Source organism: Ischnura elegans, chromosome 2, assembly GCF_921293095.1.
Source record: "Ischnura elegans chromosome 2, ioIscEleg1.1, whole genome shotgun sequence".
Classification (NCBI taxonomy): Eukaryota; Metazoa; Arthropoda; class Insecta; order Odonata; family Coenagrionidae; genus Ischnura; species Ischnura elegans.
This window is the reverse complement of record NC_060247.1, coordinates 18,338,278-18,355,149: the sequence shown is the minus strand read 5'-3', so window position 1 is coordinate 18,355,149 and position 16,872 is coordinate 18,338,278. Positions and strand designations below refer to the sequence as shown.

At 38.5% G+C, this 16,872-nt stretch overlaps 1 protein-coding gene across 2 annotated transcripts in view; it reads left to right on the top strand.

Moving 5' to 3' along the window:
- LOC124153452 (neural cell adhesion molecule 1-like) overlaps positions 1-16,872 on the top strand; it is a 463,051-nt gene that overhangs the window by 96,444 nt on the left and 349,735 nt on the right. For both annotated transcript variants that reach the window (XM_046526608.1, XM_046526607.1), the window contains exon 2: positions 12,895-13,095. In XM_046526608.1, the coding sequence (XP_046382564.1) occupies positions 13,053-13,095 (43 nt within the window). In that variant the 5' untranslated portion in view covers positions 12,895-13,052. The remainder of the gene's footprint in view (positions 1-12,894; positions 13,096-16,872) is intronic.

The window sequence follows — 16,872 nt, the reverse complement described above, 5'->3', positions numbered from 1 at the left end:
GGTGATAACCTGCCCCCCCTCCCTCCAATTTCCTCCGTTCTCTGTTTTCCCTTCGCTCTTCCGATAGCCATCCCCGGGTAAACTTGGTCCCTTCCCACCTTAGTTTCGCCGAGGGGCAAGAAATTCAACCTCTACTTCACCCGCGGTATTTCTCGCGTGAAGAACTCATTTGTGAGTTAATGGGATCGAACTCTCGCCTTCGTTCAAGTACGACTCGAGACAGTGGTGCGATCGAGTCAATAGTCATTGATGACTCCTTAAAATATGGTAGAATTATTGGTGCCTAATTCTCGTTAAATGTTCACTGGTACCATAATATGGCTTATTCAAGTTGCAGTCGTAAAGGTTATAACGAATAGCACAAAAATGTTCTTAGCAATATAAATGTGAAATTTGCTTAACCCCTGCTGAATGCTGGGGGCTATAACATCACCACGTACTCCTAATGGCATATTTTAATTTTTACTTTGAATTTTCTTCAACGTCATAGTGTATAATGTTTGTTATTTTAGAATAAATAAACAAAATGCCTGAATAATTCATCGAAGATAAATTTAAAAATCATGAATAAGTTAAAGATTGTTTTCATACTCTGGTTAACAGAAACATTTGCTATTTTTTAAGGCTTTTAAGCTATTTCGAGTGGTTTGCTCGAGCAAATCTGGGTTAGAATTATTTTTGGAATGCCAAAGAACCTGTTTAGTACCTCGGGAGTGAGCCATAAATTTGTGGTTTCAATCTTATCCTATCTTCTCCTCTCCTCAGTTAAGGTATTTATCAACGCAACGTACTGCATTTTTTGTTACCTCCTTTCCATAGTTTGCATGGAAAAATACTTCAGTTGCACGGCAAATAGCACGCACATATATGTCATTTTTGAATATCGAAGCTTCCTTCAGGAAGTCTTCAATTGAATTTTAAGTTTTTTAACATTTATTACAAGAAATGGGTTTCAAAATTGCATTCTCCTTGGAAGATATTGACATCGTTTTAAGTTATCTCGCATAGTGCTTTGCTTTTCTGTGCATTTTTATGCATTTTGTCTGGAATGCCAATCGAAGTGTCATTCATCCCTCTTCAATTTGAAACAAGATTTGAGTAGGTCATGGACAGAAAGCTCTGTCATACTCCGGCTCTATACGAGTGCTTGTAATATACGTTTTATATTTTCAGCATTTCGTTCTCTCTCCGCTACTGGGAAGTGAAACAATATTTTGCTGTATGATTTTTTCGAGGGAAATTCAATCAATTCCCTCTGACCTACATCCTGTAGTGTAAACCTATTAAAATAGAATGCGGGATTATTCAAAGGGACAGACGCAGGGTTCATGTTTGTCCATTTTTTATGCGAATCCATTTTTCGAAATGAAAATTCGTTTCCATGCGCTTATGAAGAATGTGATGTGATATCATAAATAGAAAAATATTTCGTCGCTTTTTATGTTCAGCTTTACTATGCCTTTGCAAATTGCTGATTTCATATTTATTGGTATGTTGAGAAACAGTTAAACTAGATTAAGAGAATGCCATTTTTACTTCCTCTTATTACAGGGAAAAAGTGAAGGCCATTGAATGGAATCGATAGCAATCTTGAAATAAATTATCTCTTTTCATAAATTTCTCTTTACCTTCAAAGTAAATTTCTGTTTGCTGAAGGTCTTTTTCATCGGATATTTTTTTAATTGCTGATAGTCATTTCGGAAACGGTCAAGCTGCCTTTTATGGGGGTTTAATGGAGCAAATATTAAAACTAAATCATGCACAGGAGTTTTAAAAATTGCAAATAGTAAGTGCCGATCAATACACTAAATATGCCAGTCAAGTTATAGGCCAAAACAGTCACAATTTTCTGTAAAACAGCATTTTAACAATGCCCAAAGTATCCAATTATGAATTTAAAACAAGTCATATTGAAAAAAGTTTGTAAGGAAACAAATCGTAGGATTTCTACAATTTGATTACATAAAAGCCGCACATTGCTGCACTCAGCCTTGAGTGAATAAAAATTTCCGTGTCTTAATGCGTGGGTATGACGGAAAATGACCAAAAATTGGTGACCAAATTGGTGACTACGCAGCTGCAATTAATGCTCTATGTGAATGTGGTAATGCGTACGCCCTCCAAGTTCCATGATGGTATCGCGGTATTTTGTGTAGATTTTTTTTCTGATACAACTCCCAAGTTACCATCTGTTTGGAGAGAGTCCTTGAAAATTTCCACGGCATCAAATAGGTTTCACATATTGCTTTCCTCATTACTGTCCTATTTACTGTGATATTTTCCGTCTTTGAATCGCCAAAATATATGGCACGGTAAACCTAATGTTTTCCTCGATTCCCTTTTCGGTTATTATTATGCGTATATGAAATCTTTGGATTTGAGTCTCTATTAAAAAATTATGATAAAAGAACTGGCATAGATGATAGTATAAAAATTATAGCATGGTAACACAACAGCTAATAAATCAAATATTTACATGAAAGGTATATCACATATATTTTCTTAATTTGTGTTTTTAAACTTTAAATATATTAGTAAAATATTTATAGGATATTATTTAACTTAATACTTAATAGCGTTTTTATTTATTGTAACTCTTATCTTTTCATATAATAAGCTTTGAATTTGAAAAATCAATATCCGAAAGGCAATACGTCGGCAAATATGTGTATTTTATAAAAGATCCAAACCTCAATATTTCGTTTCGTTCCAATATGTCTTATTAAGAAAAAAAGAAATATGTTTTTCATCTTGCTTGATGCATCTCCCATATAAATAAACTAGAACGTGTAAATTAGTTGGTTTAATTTTTGCTTTCATTGAACTTATGCTGCGTCATATATGAATGAGTTAGCAATGGTAATGCAATTATTAATTGGTAGACACCCACTTGAAATTTCTATTTCTTATATTAAATTATAATTTCCTTTGAACTACATAATTCGAGTCAAGCCAACAAACTTACATAAAGAAAGAAAACGTTTTCAATGCATCTCTGTTTCATTGTATCAATAGCAAATAATGGCCCCTAATTTCTTGAAATCGGCAACTGCCCATTGATACGAAATTGACACGTTTTGCTTGCAATTATTTATCTGTTCTCCTTTTTATTTCAATTTGATTTTCATTATTGGTTTCTTGCAACAACGCTAAGTTATATTTTAGCATTCAGCAAAACGTTGATAGTGAAATGTTTTTTTTTTGTCATTACCAATGTATACGAGGGAAACTGTTAAAACTATCATAAGCATAGGACCATGCCTCAATGTCGACGACTTAATATGGGAAGTCCGAAAATATAATAGCTGCATAATTCCCCGGAAAATACAAGGTTATACTTATGCGATAAAATATATCTTTCCTCCAGTTTCAATATTGAATAACTTACATATTAGCTGTATTTGTAACCATGAATCATTTTGTTTACTCTGAGTGGCCTTAGTTTATTTCCTAGTTAAAAAAAGGAATCTTAAGGAAAGAAGATACTGAGACTAGATTTTAGCTGAAATTCTGAGGTTGTACATTTACTGGAGTTCTAGTTAAACTCCATTCTTGGCTTCTGTGGGCTTAAAATGCAAGAGAAGGGTGTAATCAGAGGTGGGAGAAAATAAACAATGAGATATGGTGTTAGAAACGAGTGACCCAACCCATTGGAAAAAAATGCTTAGGCATTTACGCCATGAAATGGCTTCCTCTAGCATCTGCCTTCCAAGTTGGCTCCATAAAGCCATCGCGTTTTTTTTAATAGAAGCCTTTTCTCTGAGACAACTCCCCAGTTGCCATCCGTATGGAGGAAGCCCTAGAAAATTTTCCGCAGCAACGAATAGATTCTCCATATTCCTATATTCAATACCGTTCTTATAACCCTGATATTTTCCTTCTTCGAATTGACAAAATATGAGGCACGGCATTCCTGCACTTTTCCTAGTTTCTCTTATTGATTGCTCTTTCCGCTTGATGTACCTCTGATAAAAATGATCATCTGCGGCTTTTTATAGTTGATTTAGTGTTTTATTTTCTTTTTCTAAACTTAAGCATCATTTTGTCTTCGATATTCTTGTGCTTTTGCTTTTTGCAGTTTCTGAAGTAGGCAGAAATGACAATATGTTGTTTGGGAAGAAAAATTAGTAGACTGTGGAACTTAAGGGAAAGATATCAGTAATACGAAACGGTACGTAGAAAAGAGAAATAATCCTGTTTATTCTTATTCCAAGTATTTTAGGCAAAGTATGTCGTGGATAATAATAGGAAGTGTTAATTAGTTCTTATATAGTTGCATTTTGTCTTAACTATCCGTCAAATTCGTAGTAAGTCTAAATTACCTATGCATTAAAATAGTAAATTCCTGGGTACTTAAAACTCCGTTTATTTTTATTAACCCCTTCATCATCTCCACACATATATTTTATTTATAATATTGTTCATAGCCCCTGAAAAAATCATTTCAGTAATTAAAAGAGGAGTTAACTTTTGGTGTATCTTAAACTTTGCATTATTCCGCAGGCGTTATAACAATTTATTAATAAATTCATGCTGAAAACTTAAGTGGGAAGTTAACATCACGTATTTCTGTTATTTATAAGTTGGAATAATTTAAGTCCAAATTATATTTATTAACATGCATAACTATATCTTATGTTCAATGTATTTCTCGAATCAAGTAGGCTTTCCGATACAAATATAGGAGGCCCAGACATAAAGAGTTTGGCAATAATGATTGCTAGTTTGTGCGGTTTTAATTTTTAAAAATTACGCCATTTTCTCCATTTTAAATTTATGCCAGAAGTTTAGTTTGCTTACACAAGGATCTTTGCTATTTTCAATCCTTCTCTTCTCAATGATAGGAAGTAGGAGAGCATCCTCTACTCGCTGACTGCCGCGTGGAGCCCTTTCAGATTGCGTACTCCTCCGCGCGATTCTTGCAAATGAGGCGAGAGGGGGTCGTGGCGTGTTTAGATCCAGCGGCGTTGTATCCTTGGCTGCCTTGTCGTCCCCTTCCCCCAATTCATCTCCCATTCCTCACTCCCCATCACCAACTTTAAGTCCCTGCACCACCGCCGCCGCTGCCGTCTTTCTTCCGACCAACGTTGTTATCCTTTGGCCCCTTGCTTTACCGCTTTTGCCTCTTTAGATGCTCTCTTAGTGTACCGGGGGGCGGTGCCGTAGGGATAGAGGGAGGGAGGGAGGGTTGAGAATACTCCTCCAGGAACGTCAAGGGACCCGCAATATATCACCGCACTCCATCTAAAGGCTCATTCCCTCCCCCACAGGCCTATCCCTCCTTCCCAAAACAGTGCCGTATATACATATACAGATAGCTCTTTCCCACTACACTCTCTCTCTCCATCCACATTGCAACTCTCGTATCACCCCAATCTCCTCCTCCCCCACTTTCCCTAATTCCAAACCCTCATTCCTCATTCTTTCTAGCAGTCTTAGCTACTCCACCCATTTGCAGTTCCTTCTCTTCCCTTTCCCCCTCTCTCCTGTGCTGTTAAGAGAGGGTGGCTCCCACAAGTTTGAACCGCCTCACTTCTTCTTTCATCCCCTACCTCACTCCTTCCTTCTATACCCATACAGTTCCCTATTCCCATTGAAACATATCCCGCACAGAAATTCAATGGAATGGGATTGTTCTCCGTGCAATTAAACCCGCGAGTTAAAAAAGAAGAGACGGTTATTTTTTTTATGGAGAGGGTTGAGGGGAGATTGAGGGAGTAGGTATCTCAGCTAAGCAGTAATTAGGAGTTTGGGCTGCAGTAGCGCTGATTGTGCCGGAATTAATTGGAATGCTATCTTCACTCCAAATCGAAGGCTTGACGATGGGTGTTACATAGACTCGGTAGGGGAAAGGTTCTTCACTCCCATCTGAACCTCTCGTCTTTCATATTTCCCTCTTAATTTTCGATTTCTGTCAATTGAGCGCCCTCCAAGGTGTAGGAGTGCTGAATAAAGAGGCGGTGGTGGTTGGGAAAAGATTTGCCATCGGCGATACATTTTTTTGCCACTTAATTCACCTTGTTGATTATGTCTCTACGTGCGTGCACATTCTATCCGGAAAGATTGGAAGCGGGATTTTGAAACTCATGATCTGGTTTGCTAAGGATGATAATGATGATGTTAAGGAAATTATCCTCTTGTTAAGTTTCTCGCTGTCAACAGTTAAGCCAACTAATGGGATTTTCGCTATAAATTACTTTGAAGTGGTAACGCTGATTAGATGCGCGTACGGCTATTAGACATCTTTGCCTGGGTTTTTATCGATTCGGTATTATTTCTTTACTTCATAAAAGCTCCAATTTCCGCGAGTGGAATTTGGAGAATTTTCCGTCCAACGACTATATAATTCCGGGGAACGAATTTTCCCCGCTAAATATCTTATAAAAAAGAAAATAAACTGGAATTCGCGCATTATTTATCATTTGGATCTTGCAAACATAAACTGTTTGTAAACTCTACCGGATATTCAGTCCGTTCACTATATAGAACGGCTGATTATTATCTTTATTCAAGATATCGACACAACTTCTTCCTTCAATAAGGAATACCAGAATGTGAAAAAAATGAAACTATCAATGAATAAATCGCCGATGAAGTACGTTTTCTCCACAATGGGAGATGAGTGATCAATCTTATCGGTCGCCTTATTCAAATCTACGATTCGACTTCACGCCTCATTATATTTGCAACAGTTCCAAAAACAAATTGAGTAAAAAAATCTTCCCTCCCTTTTAACCACGAATGTAAATCCGCTCACCAAATGCCAGAAACTTGATCATTCTTGTAATGTGTATTATTTTCTCTCAAAATTCACTCCGACAGTCGTGTTATTTTTTGTTTGTTTCTTTATTTCCCCGTTAATGGTATGGCAGCGCAAAACGTCGATTCATTCGAGAGGTATAGCAGCAACGCAAAATGTACGGACGAGGTAAAGACTAAAAGTGCTCGGGAGACGAGCATCACACACTTCCTTGAAAGCGTTTTCCTTATCGCTTGTGCGCGCGCAACAACTAAAATTCTTCATTTTATTCCTTTCGTCTTTTTTTTCTGCTCTCTAAATTTCTTTTTTCGATCTCATTTAGCGTATCCGCTGCCGAAGGTTCGCTCCCCCTACCGCGTCCCCTCTCCACCCAGCCTCTGTCATCCCGTCGGTTTTGAAAGTGGGTCGTCGCGACTGTGTCGCTACATGCAGCCGCATGAAAACGCATCCCCGCCCCTCCTTCCTTTTTTTTCTCCACCTCATCCTTCCCACTCCCCGACATAACGCACACTTTGCCATCCCACTGTCTCGCACTATCTGGTTGATCCTTTTGCGATGAAAACGAAAAATATTTTTCGCATTGATTTTCCTCTATAACTCTCTGATCTAAATTAATATTTTGAAGCCATCTCAGATATCGATCACCACAATAATTTGTCGGAAAGAATATTTGTTTCCGACTCCCCAAACTGGGCTGTATTAATCGGAACATCGATGAATTCGAATCAATGACAGACTTATCTTTGGCATATATATTTTTCGGAGATGGCTAGTTATCACCTCCGAATGTATTATAAGTCATTGTCGTTTGGTCTGTTATCATCTGTCAAATCTGTATCAATTTTTGAGGCCATCTAAAAAATCGATAACCTTAGTTTGAATGCTTCCAACAATAATTGTTTTCGTCTTCTCGAATTGGGGATACTGATGGGCATTTCTTTAGCCATTAAGTCCTTTAAAATATTTCTTCCACGATAGTTTTTTTATCATCTGTAACTGCATGAATCGTTCTATTCATTGAAATAAATTCTTAACTCTAGTGTCCAAATTTACAGTTTGTGATCAATTCAACTACGCCAATCCCCATTGATTTCTTAAGCGGCAACATCAGCACTCCATCGTAATCCTTGATTTGGTTAATGTTAATAATTAACAGTCATTGCTGACTTTTCTACATCAATGTGTAGGAAGTTATCCGAATATTGCTTCCTAAATTTAAAAAAGGAAACGGCATAAAATATCATTTATTAAACTTTTTTATGATAAAAAGTTAGTGATTGCTGAAATTACGTCTGCTGATCACTATGTCTGATGCTGGTATGCGATATTTTTCTTGTGATAGGGGCTACCAATTTGTTGTAGTAACAAACACATTAATTCTAGTTATGTAATACTTGAAATACAGAAGTGTTATTGATTGGTTTTAAAGCTGAATCATTGAAAAATTTTAATTTGACTGCCATTTTAGCATCAGTGCTATTATAAAATTGAACTTTTCATTATTCTTGCACAGCTCATTCGTCAGGCCCAATTTTTAATATTCATATGCTAACGGAAATACTTCTACCTAATTTTTTTGTCTTCATTTTAGTAAAATATGGCATTGAAACATCTTAAATGAATTTATTTGAAATATTCCAATGCCTTATTTGACGAATACTGATAACTTCCATCAAATCTAGCCACATATAATACAAGGTGTTTGTCTTAAGTCAATATATGTTTGAAAAACAATTAGCGTCTATATTTAAAGGCATTTTTTGCTACTCCTCAAATTTCATCCAATTCAGCATTATGACATTTATAAACAGATATATGTCCTCATGTTAAATTTTTTATTATTATCACCTGTCAAGTAAATAAAAATTATGATAAACATCGGTATCACATCGATTGCAAATCCATCGTCATCCCATAGAGATTGAATAGTCTATCTTCTTCAGCTGAATGATGAATTTGAGCAAATTATTTTTAGGATACAGTTTGGTTGCTGAAAATTTCATTGCCCATGTAAAGTTGCATCTTTTTCATAAAATGTCAATAAAATTTTAAAATAACCGTGTATTTGATAATCATCGTAATCATTAGATTCCTGGATCAATAATAATTCCGTTCCAAAATCAATCTGTTCCACAATTGTTTAATTTTATTTTACCTACCTTTAATCTCATATTTTTTCATCATATATCAATTAATGCCTAACTTGCCATTATATAATTATCTCAGTTCGAAATTTGTGGATCAAGTTAATGCTAAATTATTTTATTTAATTCAGATTACTTTAATTCTCATGAAATGGATGGTATTTTTGCGTTTCACTTGGTCCATGCCATGTCATGTCGTCTCTTCTAGCTAAATCGATACCCTTTCCTGAGTTTTTCAGAGTCGAATCTTAAGTCTAGAATTTCCCTGCGAGACTTCTTCTCCAGAACTCTCGACTCTCGACTGCTTCTCTACTGCGCTAGCCCCGTCCTCGGATTCATGATCCCACCCTCCCTTCACCACTGCGTGCGTGACGCCGCATGCAAAATTCCTCCTCTTCCTCTCCACAATGGCTCTCCTCTCCGCTCTGGGTCGCGGCCTCGGGCCTTGAACCCCGCCCTCCACGCTCCGCATCCCCCCACTCCTCCCTTATTCCCCTTACGACTCCATTCTCTCCTTATACGACCCAACCAACTCCCGCTCCATCGCTACAAGAGCTTCCTTATTTCACCTCCCCACCACCGCCACCCCGCCTGAAATATCTGATTCTCCTTGGGGACTCCACACGACGTTGTGTTTTTTTTATTTTTCCTACTCTGTGATGCTGGGATTTTTGGAAAAAGGGGTAGAGGTGGGAGAAAAGCGAAATAAGTAAAAAGAGGAAAAATAATTCTACCCTTCGCCCTTTCCACCTCTAAGAAGCTTTATTGGTGCATCGTGTACAATTCGGGTCTTGCTCGATAATCTGTCATTTTCGATTCAATTTCAAGTCGGTCCATTTCGTTTTTTTCCCTCTCTCCCCTCTGTTCTATTTTTCGTTGTTTTGTGCTCTTCTTTCTCCCACTTCGTATCCCGAGGGTTGTATAAGTTTTTTGAACGTTAAGTTGAGTAAAGATGTAATCGAGAAATATAGACATCTCATTCCAGCTCCAAAAGAGAATATTATTTTGCAATTGGTAGTACTTGAAATATTTCACGTTTGCGAAGGAGAGGTGATTCCATATCGGGGATGCACTCACGGATTCTTTCAACTGCTTTGAAATAGTCTCAAAGTGCCATAGAGAGAATGACATTATACATGATAGATTTGAAGTCTCATCTGAGGTGTTATTTTCATCGCAATCGATGGAATATCCGTTTCCCTTCATTCGGTAATATATCATATTAATACCTCAGCTGGTAGTTTTGTTGGTATACGTTCGATATAAAAGAATGCATGTTACATCTATAAGCTATTTTTATGGATATTTTTTCCATTTATCGTGTCTCTCTTCCCATTTTACTTTGTACGTTTCTTACCTAGTCATTGGACTTATTTTCTCTGAAAGTTAATACTTTTTATATATTTCCTGTAGAGATGACTTCAAACATCAGTGAGTTTTACTCGACTTAAAATTCTTGTCATCTAGTTCATTTGTTCTGAGGTGTATTTGACTTTTTTACTTTATCTCAAGTGAATTATTTTTCTATAAATGGAGTATCTCTTACTCTCTCACTCGAGGGAGTGAAATAAACGATTCAAGATCTATTTGGCATCAAGCCAGGGCAATGACGTTCCCAGATACGGAAAGGGTGCATTCTAAAATGGCTTCGTCTTTTTCAGCATTTTATTCATGCTTGCGAAGAGTCATTGAGTGCCTCCGATTTGGTGCAATGAAAATTTAAGATACATTCTGAAGCCTGAATACTTACGATGCTCTTTATTCACAGATTCATTCTTCCCATTTATTTTTATTTTCTTTTCTAGCGTTGAAAAAATATGTTTCGTTCATATTCTCCACAATATCAGTGAATACGTATTTGATATTACATGAGTTTCGGAAAAATTAAAATAATCGGAAAATTAACAACAACCAATCCTTTGTTACGGTAATTATTCATTTTTGGGAAATATTTAGAGCAGAGAAAATTAAAACCAAACATTCAGTTACTCATACATCAACATTTGATGTCCCCACTTACACTGCTCACGGATAAAATCAAAATATTCAAAAGTAACATAAAACAAAACGCTTTCCAAAATTCTTTTTTTATAGTTAAATCCATCTTTTGTTTTCTTTCTATTTGTAAATTTGCATCTTCTTTTACTGTAATAATTTTAAAAATCTTTTAGCATGATAAAAATGCTAATGTTTTCCTGGAAGGTTACTCGGGAGCTCCACCTCTATCTCGGCCGACGTTTCGATTTACGAGTTTTCCATCGTCATCAGGGAATTCCGATGACATGCCCTGAACGCTACATGACGATGGATAATTTCGACATCGAAACGTCGGCCGAGATGGAGTTGGTGAACCTGACCCGGTGGAATTCCCGAGTAACCTTCCACGATTCCATACGCCGAAATATCCTGCGATCTTTCTTCATGTTAATATTTTACTTCTTCTTGTATTCGATTTCATACTTAGAGAATATGTTTTTGATGCCAAAACTGTTTCCTCTCCATATTTATTTATTGTTCATTTTCAACTGTAATACTTTAATCGAGCCACAAAGGCTTAAAAAATGATCCATTTAACCCCATTTTTAATTATTCATGAATTTCAGGGAGTTATTTTTTTTTCAACGCTTGTTACTTCCCTCTTCAAGTCCTTCTCCTATTCCGTGCTCTTCACGGTGAACTTGTTACACATGGCGGAACTGGCATATTCACGACTCACCACGGGCGGGCCGTAGTTTTATTCCGCCCCTACGCTATTTTTTTGTTTTCAAGACAAGCACTCCGCTTGTTTTATTCCCTATCCTCTTATCCACCTCACGCCGATGGCTCGTCGTGTCACTCAATCTCTTCGACCGTGTGAACTGAGTCCTCAACGCAAGCGTTGAAATCTCCCTCTCCCCCTCAGGGAGACCATCCGGCAGCCGCGCGCTTTTACCGACCCTCCACTACCCCGACCATTTGGTAGCGTCGCAAACCCGCTGCCACTCCAACGTATTGATTGGAGCCGCACATATATCGCCCATCCTTGACCCGCGCGCGGCTTAATTGGCGAGGATGGATTGGCCTGCGTCGGGCATGTCGTGGAGAGGAGTATCCATCCCGCTACTAACGGATCGTCGAGTCCCGCGTCTGTGTCCATATGTGTACGTCCTTCTCTATTCCCGGCACGATGAATTATTTATGCTGACGGGGAGTGAATATCGTTGGGAGAGTCTACCGTCGTGACTGATTGATTCCGAGTACCACCGCCGCCGATGCTTCATTCTCACGCAGCGAGCTCTCGACAAAGATCCGCACGCTTGCAAATCGAAGGGCTTATGCACAAAGCAATAACCGCAGGTGCGGAACACGTTTTTCCGCGATACCAATCTTTATTTTTAAAGCATTTGCCTCCGCATGCATAATGGATTTCAACAAATAAAATTTTGCCCCAGTGATCCACACGTGGCGTCTAGTATGCGCCGCAGCACGGAACCATTATCCTACCTTCGCTTTATTCCTTCCCTGCTTTTGTTTCGTCTGCGCCACTCGTGTTTCCATGCTTGTGGAGTGACGAATGTTCTTCGTTCGACGAAGAAAGGTATAAAATATAACGCACACAATGTAGTCCCCAAGCGTGGAATCGTATCTCTTCCTAGTGTCTCAATTTCCTCGCTTAATGTGGTGGGTTTCTAAATTTCATTGGAATTCCGCATATTTTTCATGCAATAATTGCGAAGTTTTGGAATTTCGTATTCTCATACCTTTAATTAATGCTAAGTTTTTTCAATTTTCGTGAATCAAAAAATGGGTTCTTGAGTAAATTTAACATTCTATATTCCTGGAGAGGGCTGCCAAATTTTGTTTTAACATTAATATGTGTAGATATATCATAAATTTATCGGTGTATGAAATCGGCAGTACTTGGGATATTGCATGCTGCCATGGCGTAAAACGTAGCTGGAAAGGCTTTATTTTCACATTTTCAACTTATTTGTTTACTTCTCTTTCCAGGAAACTACAAGTTGGTGTGGAAGCGTGGTATTGCCGTCCTATCAGCTGGATCTTTCATTGTGTCACCGGACGAGCGCATCCGATTGGTCAAAGGATTCGACTTGCAAATCCACAATGTGGAGCCTCAAGATGCGGGTGACTACGTCTGCCAGATTGGTATGAAGACTCCGCGAGAAATAAGTCACACCTTGGAGATTTTGGGTGAGTATTAAATTTTTCGTTTGCTTCTAAAATCGGTGAATTTTTACCCAAAAAATCCTTACTACTGCTGCAGTATTTCATTAGTGTTAATGGATTTGGAGCGAATCGACTATAACCTTTCATGATGAATTATGAATAAATATCTCTTTCCTGGCGCCAAAATAATAAAAGAAAGCATATTTTTTTCTTTTAATGATAAGAGACGACTTATAAATCCTTATTAATCCGAGGCAGCTAATTTATTTTTCAGCTGTACATTGTGGCGAAAATATTAATGTTTCCCTAACAGTGCGAACATTCTGAAACTTGCCCGTATTGTTTCCGCTACAAGCGAGAATGGAACTGTAAATCATCCTTGCTATGAGTTATTTATAGCCCAATAATGAGGTGGATGGCTAATTAAGTTACTGAAAATTGAAAGAGGCAAGTGATTAAATTATCCTCATCTTCTGTAGGATTACATGAAAAGCCTATATCGAAACAGTCATAAGAAATTGTGTCTTCATCATTAATGTTTTAAGTACTCAATTGTAATTATTCCTTACAATCTTAAAAACAGAATGGACATCATTCCCTATTCTTGTAGCTTGAATCGCATTAGTTTTGTCGCGAAGTAACTTACTTCACTCTTAAAAAACCTCTTAAGTGTTGCTCGAACTTTGTACGAAGGTCTGTGATTGCTCCACTCAATTGTGGCCAGTTGTAAAATGTCAGCATCCAGCTTCGCTCCATCAGTGACCCATTTCCACGGGACCAATATCTTTCACGATAAAATCTAGCTCCAAAGGCCCCTTAGCTTTTCTCTGCGCACAAATTCCACGATGGACGGATAATGTCCTATTTTGAATCGAAAATCGCGCGATACCATTACCTTCGGCCCAATTTCCACGCTGTAAATAATTATCCATCTTATTTGCCGCAAACAGCGAGGAAAGGTCTGTAAGTATATCCCTTCTTCTTGGGATCACTGAAACCACCAATATTTACTGTTCACGGTGATTGCAATGTTATCATTTCTAAACAGCATTTTTAGATCACTATTAATAATCAATCTCCACAAACGCAGAATCATAGGGTACATTTTAACTTAATAATCTAGCTGGAATCGTATAATTTAATAATGCGGTTTCATTAGGCGGACTTGTTAGAAAATAGATGTCAGACTTCCACCCACGTCACTGCTGATCGAATACCCTCTGGCTATATGCAACCGTACCGGTCCATCTTCATCTATTAGACAAGGTGAATGTCCAGCATCTGTGCTCCATTTCCAAGGGTGTAATGCCTTTCGCGACGAAATCCAGTTCCTCAGGCTCCTTGGCCATTCTCTACACGCACACTCACAATGCCCCGCATGAATGGAGGCCGTTCCATTTTTAAGTCGAACACCACACGATGCCATTATCCCCGGTCTTCTGCCACTCTCCCTCCCCGCTGCAACCCTTCCTTCTTCCGCGATGCCTTTCACTACGAGTCCCGCTTCGAAGACATTGCGCGTCCCTCCGCATCCCTCTCCTTCGCTGGCGAGTTTTGAATGCACCAGCACCCGTGAGTGCATACAAATTTACGATCGAAAAGCCCCCGATGGGGCCCTGTACATGTACACGGGCCGCGATGCAGCCATCAATCTCCCCTTGGGGCTTGTCTCGGGGATCCGCCGATAGCTTCGGCTCATAAATTCCGAACCGCTGCGGCTTTATATTATTCTTTATATGGATATTCTTTCCCCTTCTCCATTTTAATGCCGGGTATTAGTTCCTTTCACTCATTCACGTCGCGAAGGCCAGTATATAGCGCCGTAATAGAGTTATTTCGCGAAGTTTCACCCTCGCAGATTTAAAAATATATCTATCCACGTCATCACGTTTATTGCCCCTTCATGTGAGGAATTCTGCAGCTGCCTAATCTTTTAAAGTGTTGGATGCTCAAGTGCTTTTGATTTAGTTTGGTTTCGCTGAATCAACCCATGAGTATGAATATTAAATAAATTTGGAAAACCTTGTTGATTTTAAACTAGGTATTTACACGTTCGATTTAATTTTGATTTGGTTAAGGTAGATTTATATATATCGTAATCTATTTCAGTGTTCCATAGTAGTCTCAGGTATGAAATACAGTCATGGAACTCCGAGATGCTTTTAGCGCTGAACTCGGTGTTAATTGAAGTCCTTAAGCGGAGATTAACTGAGAGTGATATTACATTCACGATTATAAATACTCCCGATATCATCAAATTTCCATACCATCTGCTTATTGGAATAATTTTTTTCTCTCATTCTGCATTCCGCGAAGTTTCAGCGGGGATATCTTGAAGTCGATTCGGGAAGGGGCGGAAATTCTTTCCGCTTTCCAAGGTGCTCCTCAACCCAGTCAAAACCACTCCCATTTAAGCTAGCCTGCAATAATCACCGGGCTTAGAACTCCCTCTCCATCCCGGAAAATGCAGGGAGTGTGGGATACAGAGAAGCCCCGCTCTCCAAAAGACCCTGTTCCGACCCCACACCACACCCTATTCCCATCCCCCTACATCCTTCCAGCCTCCCCCTAGCCAGACTCTCCGGGATACAACCAATTTCCGTGTCGGCATTCGCTAAAGGTGCCTTGCGAACCTCCGCCGCGTGTGTAGGTAGCTGCTACCCTGGTGGGGGTAGGTTTGCGCTCTCCGAGATCAAATCGTCCAATTTCCTGCCTCGCCTCCATCCCTCCCTCACTCTGCCCCTCACCCCCTGCCAAATACCCCAATGCACGCCCCTACCCTATTCTTTGCGCCTTCGTATCCCGTAGACGACAATATGCGAGCACCCACATACACACACTACTAGGATCAGCATTCCTGTTTCAACCCCTTCCATCCAACACCAATACCTTCACTTCCTCCCCGTGCCTTTTTGCTTTAATTTTTGTCTTGAATTCCCGTATTCTAGCGTAGCTCCGTACTCCACCTACGAATGGATTTTATTATACACCTTCCAGGGTGAAAATGCAGGATTTAAATTCGGAGGCCAGCGATATTAAGAGATATTGCCTGCTCTTTGAGACTCGGTGAAACCCTTTGCCTTGTCACTGAAGGATTATCACCCGCCGTTCACGAGTGTTATTTCATCATGAGAAGTAACGCGATTGTGGATAAAGAAGTATTTTTTGAAAGGCAATTCTGCATACCTATTTGAGGTCAATTTTCAAACGAGGATGAATTCGATAATCAATCACAAGCATAAAAAATAGTGCAATCGGGAGTTTCCTTGCTCTTTTCCGATGCTTTCTCGAGCCTCTGCGTAATTTTATTTTCATTAATTCATGCGTATAAAAAATTGTAAGAATAAATAATTCTAGACAAACCTTGAAATAAATAAGTTTTGACATCAATATTTCCAGACAAAATCTATGTTATTTTGCATAAATATTAAGATGGGACCCAAAAATGTCTTTTAGTAGCCTCTTTCCTACCGTTATATGGGTTAAAAACGTAGCTTTTTTTTGTTTTTAAAAGTTTATGGATGAGTACTTTATGAATATAGTTTTTTTAAATCGTCGAAAAATTCATTTTTCATGTAAAATAGAATAGTAAACATTAATGAAGAAGCTATTTATTGTATTAAAGTTAATTTTACATAGGTACTTTCATATATTTTAAAATTTGAAAGAAGAATTTTTTAGGCGAATTCCAAGTAAACATTCAAATTATATGATAGTTTTGCTTAATCCAGCGTACGGTTGTTATTCCCACGCCACCGAATTCCGTTCACCGAGTTTTTTCTCTCCAGTAAGTATCGCGTT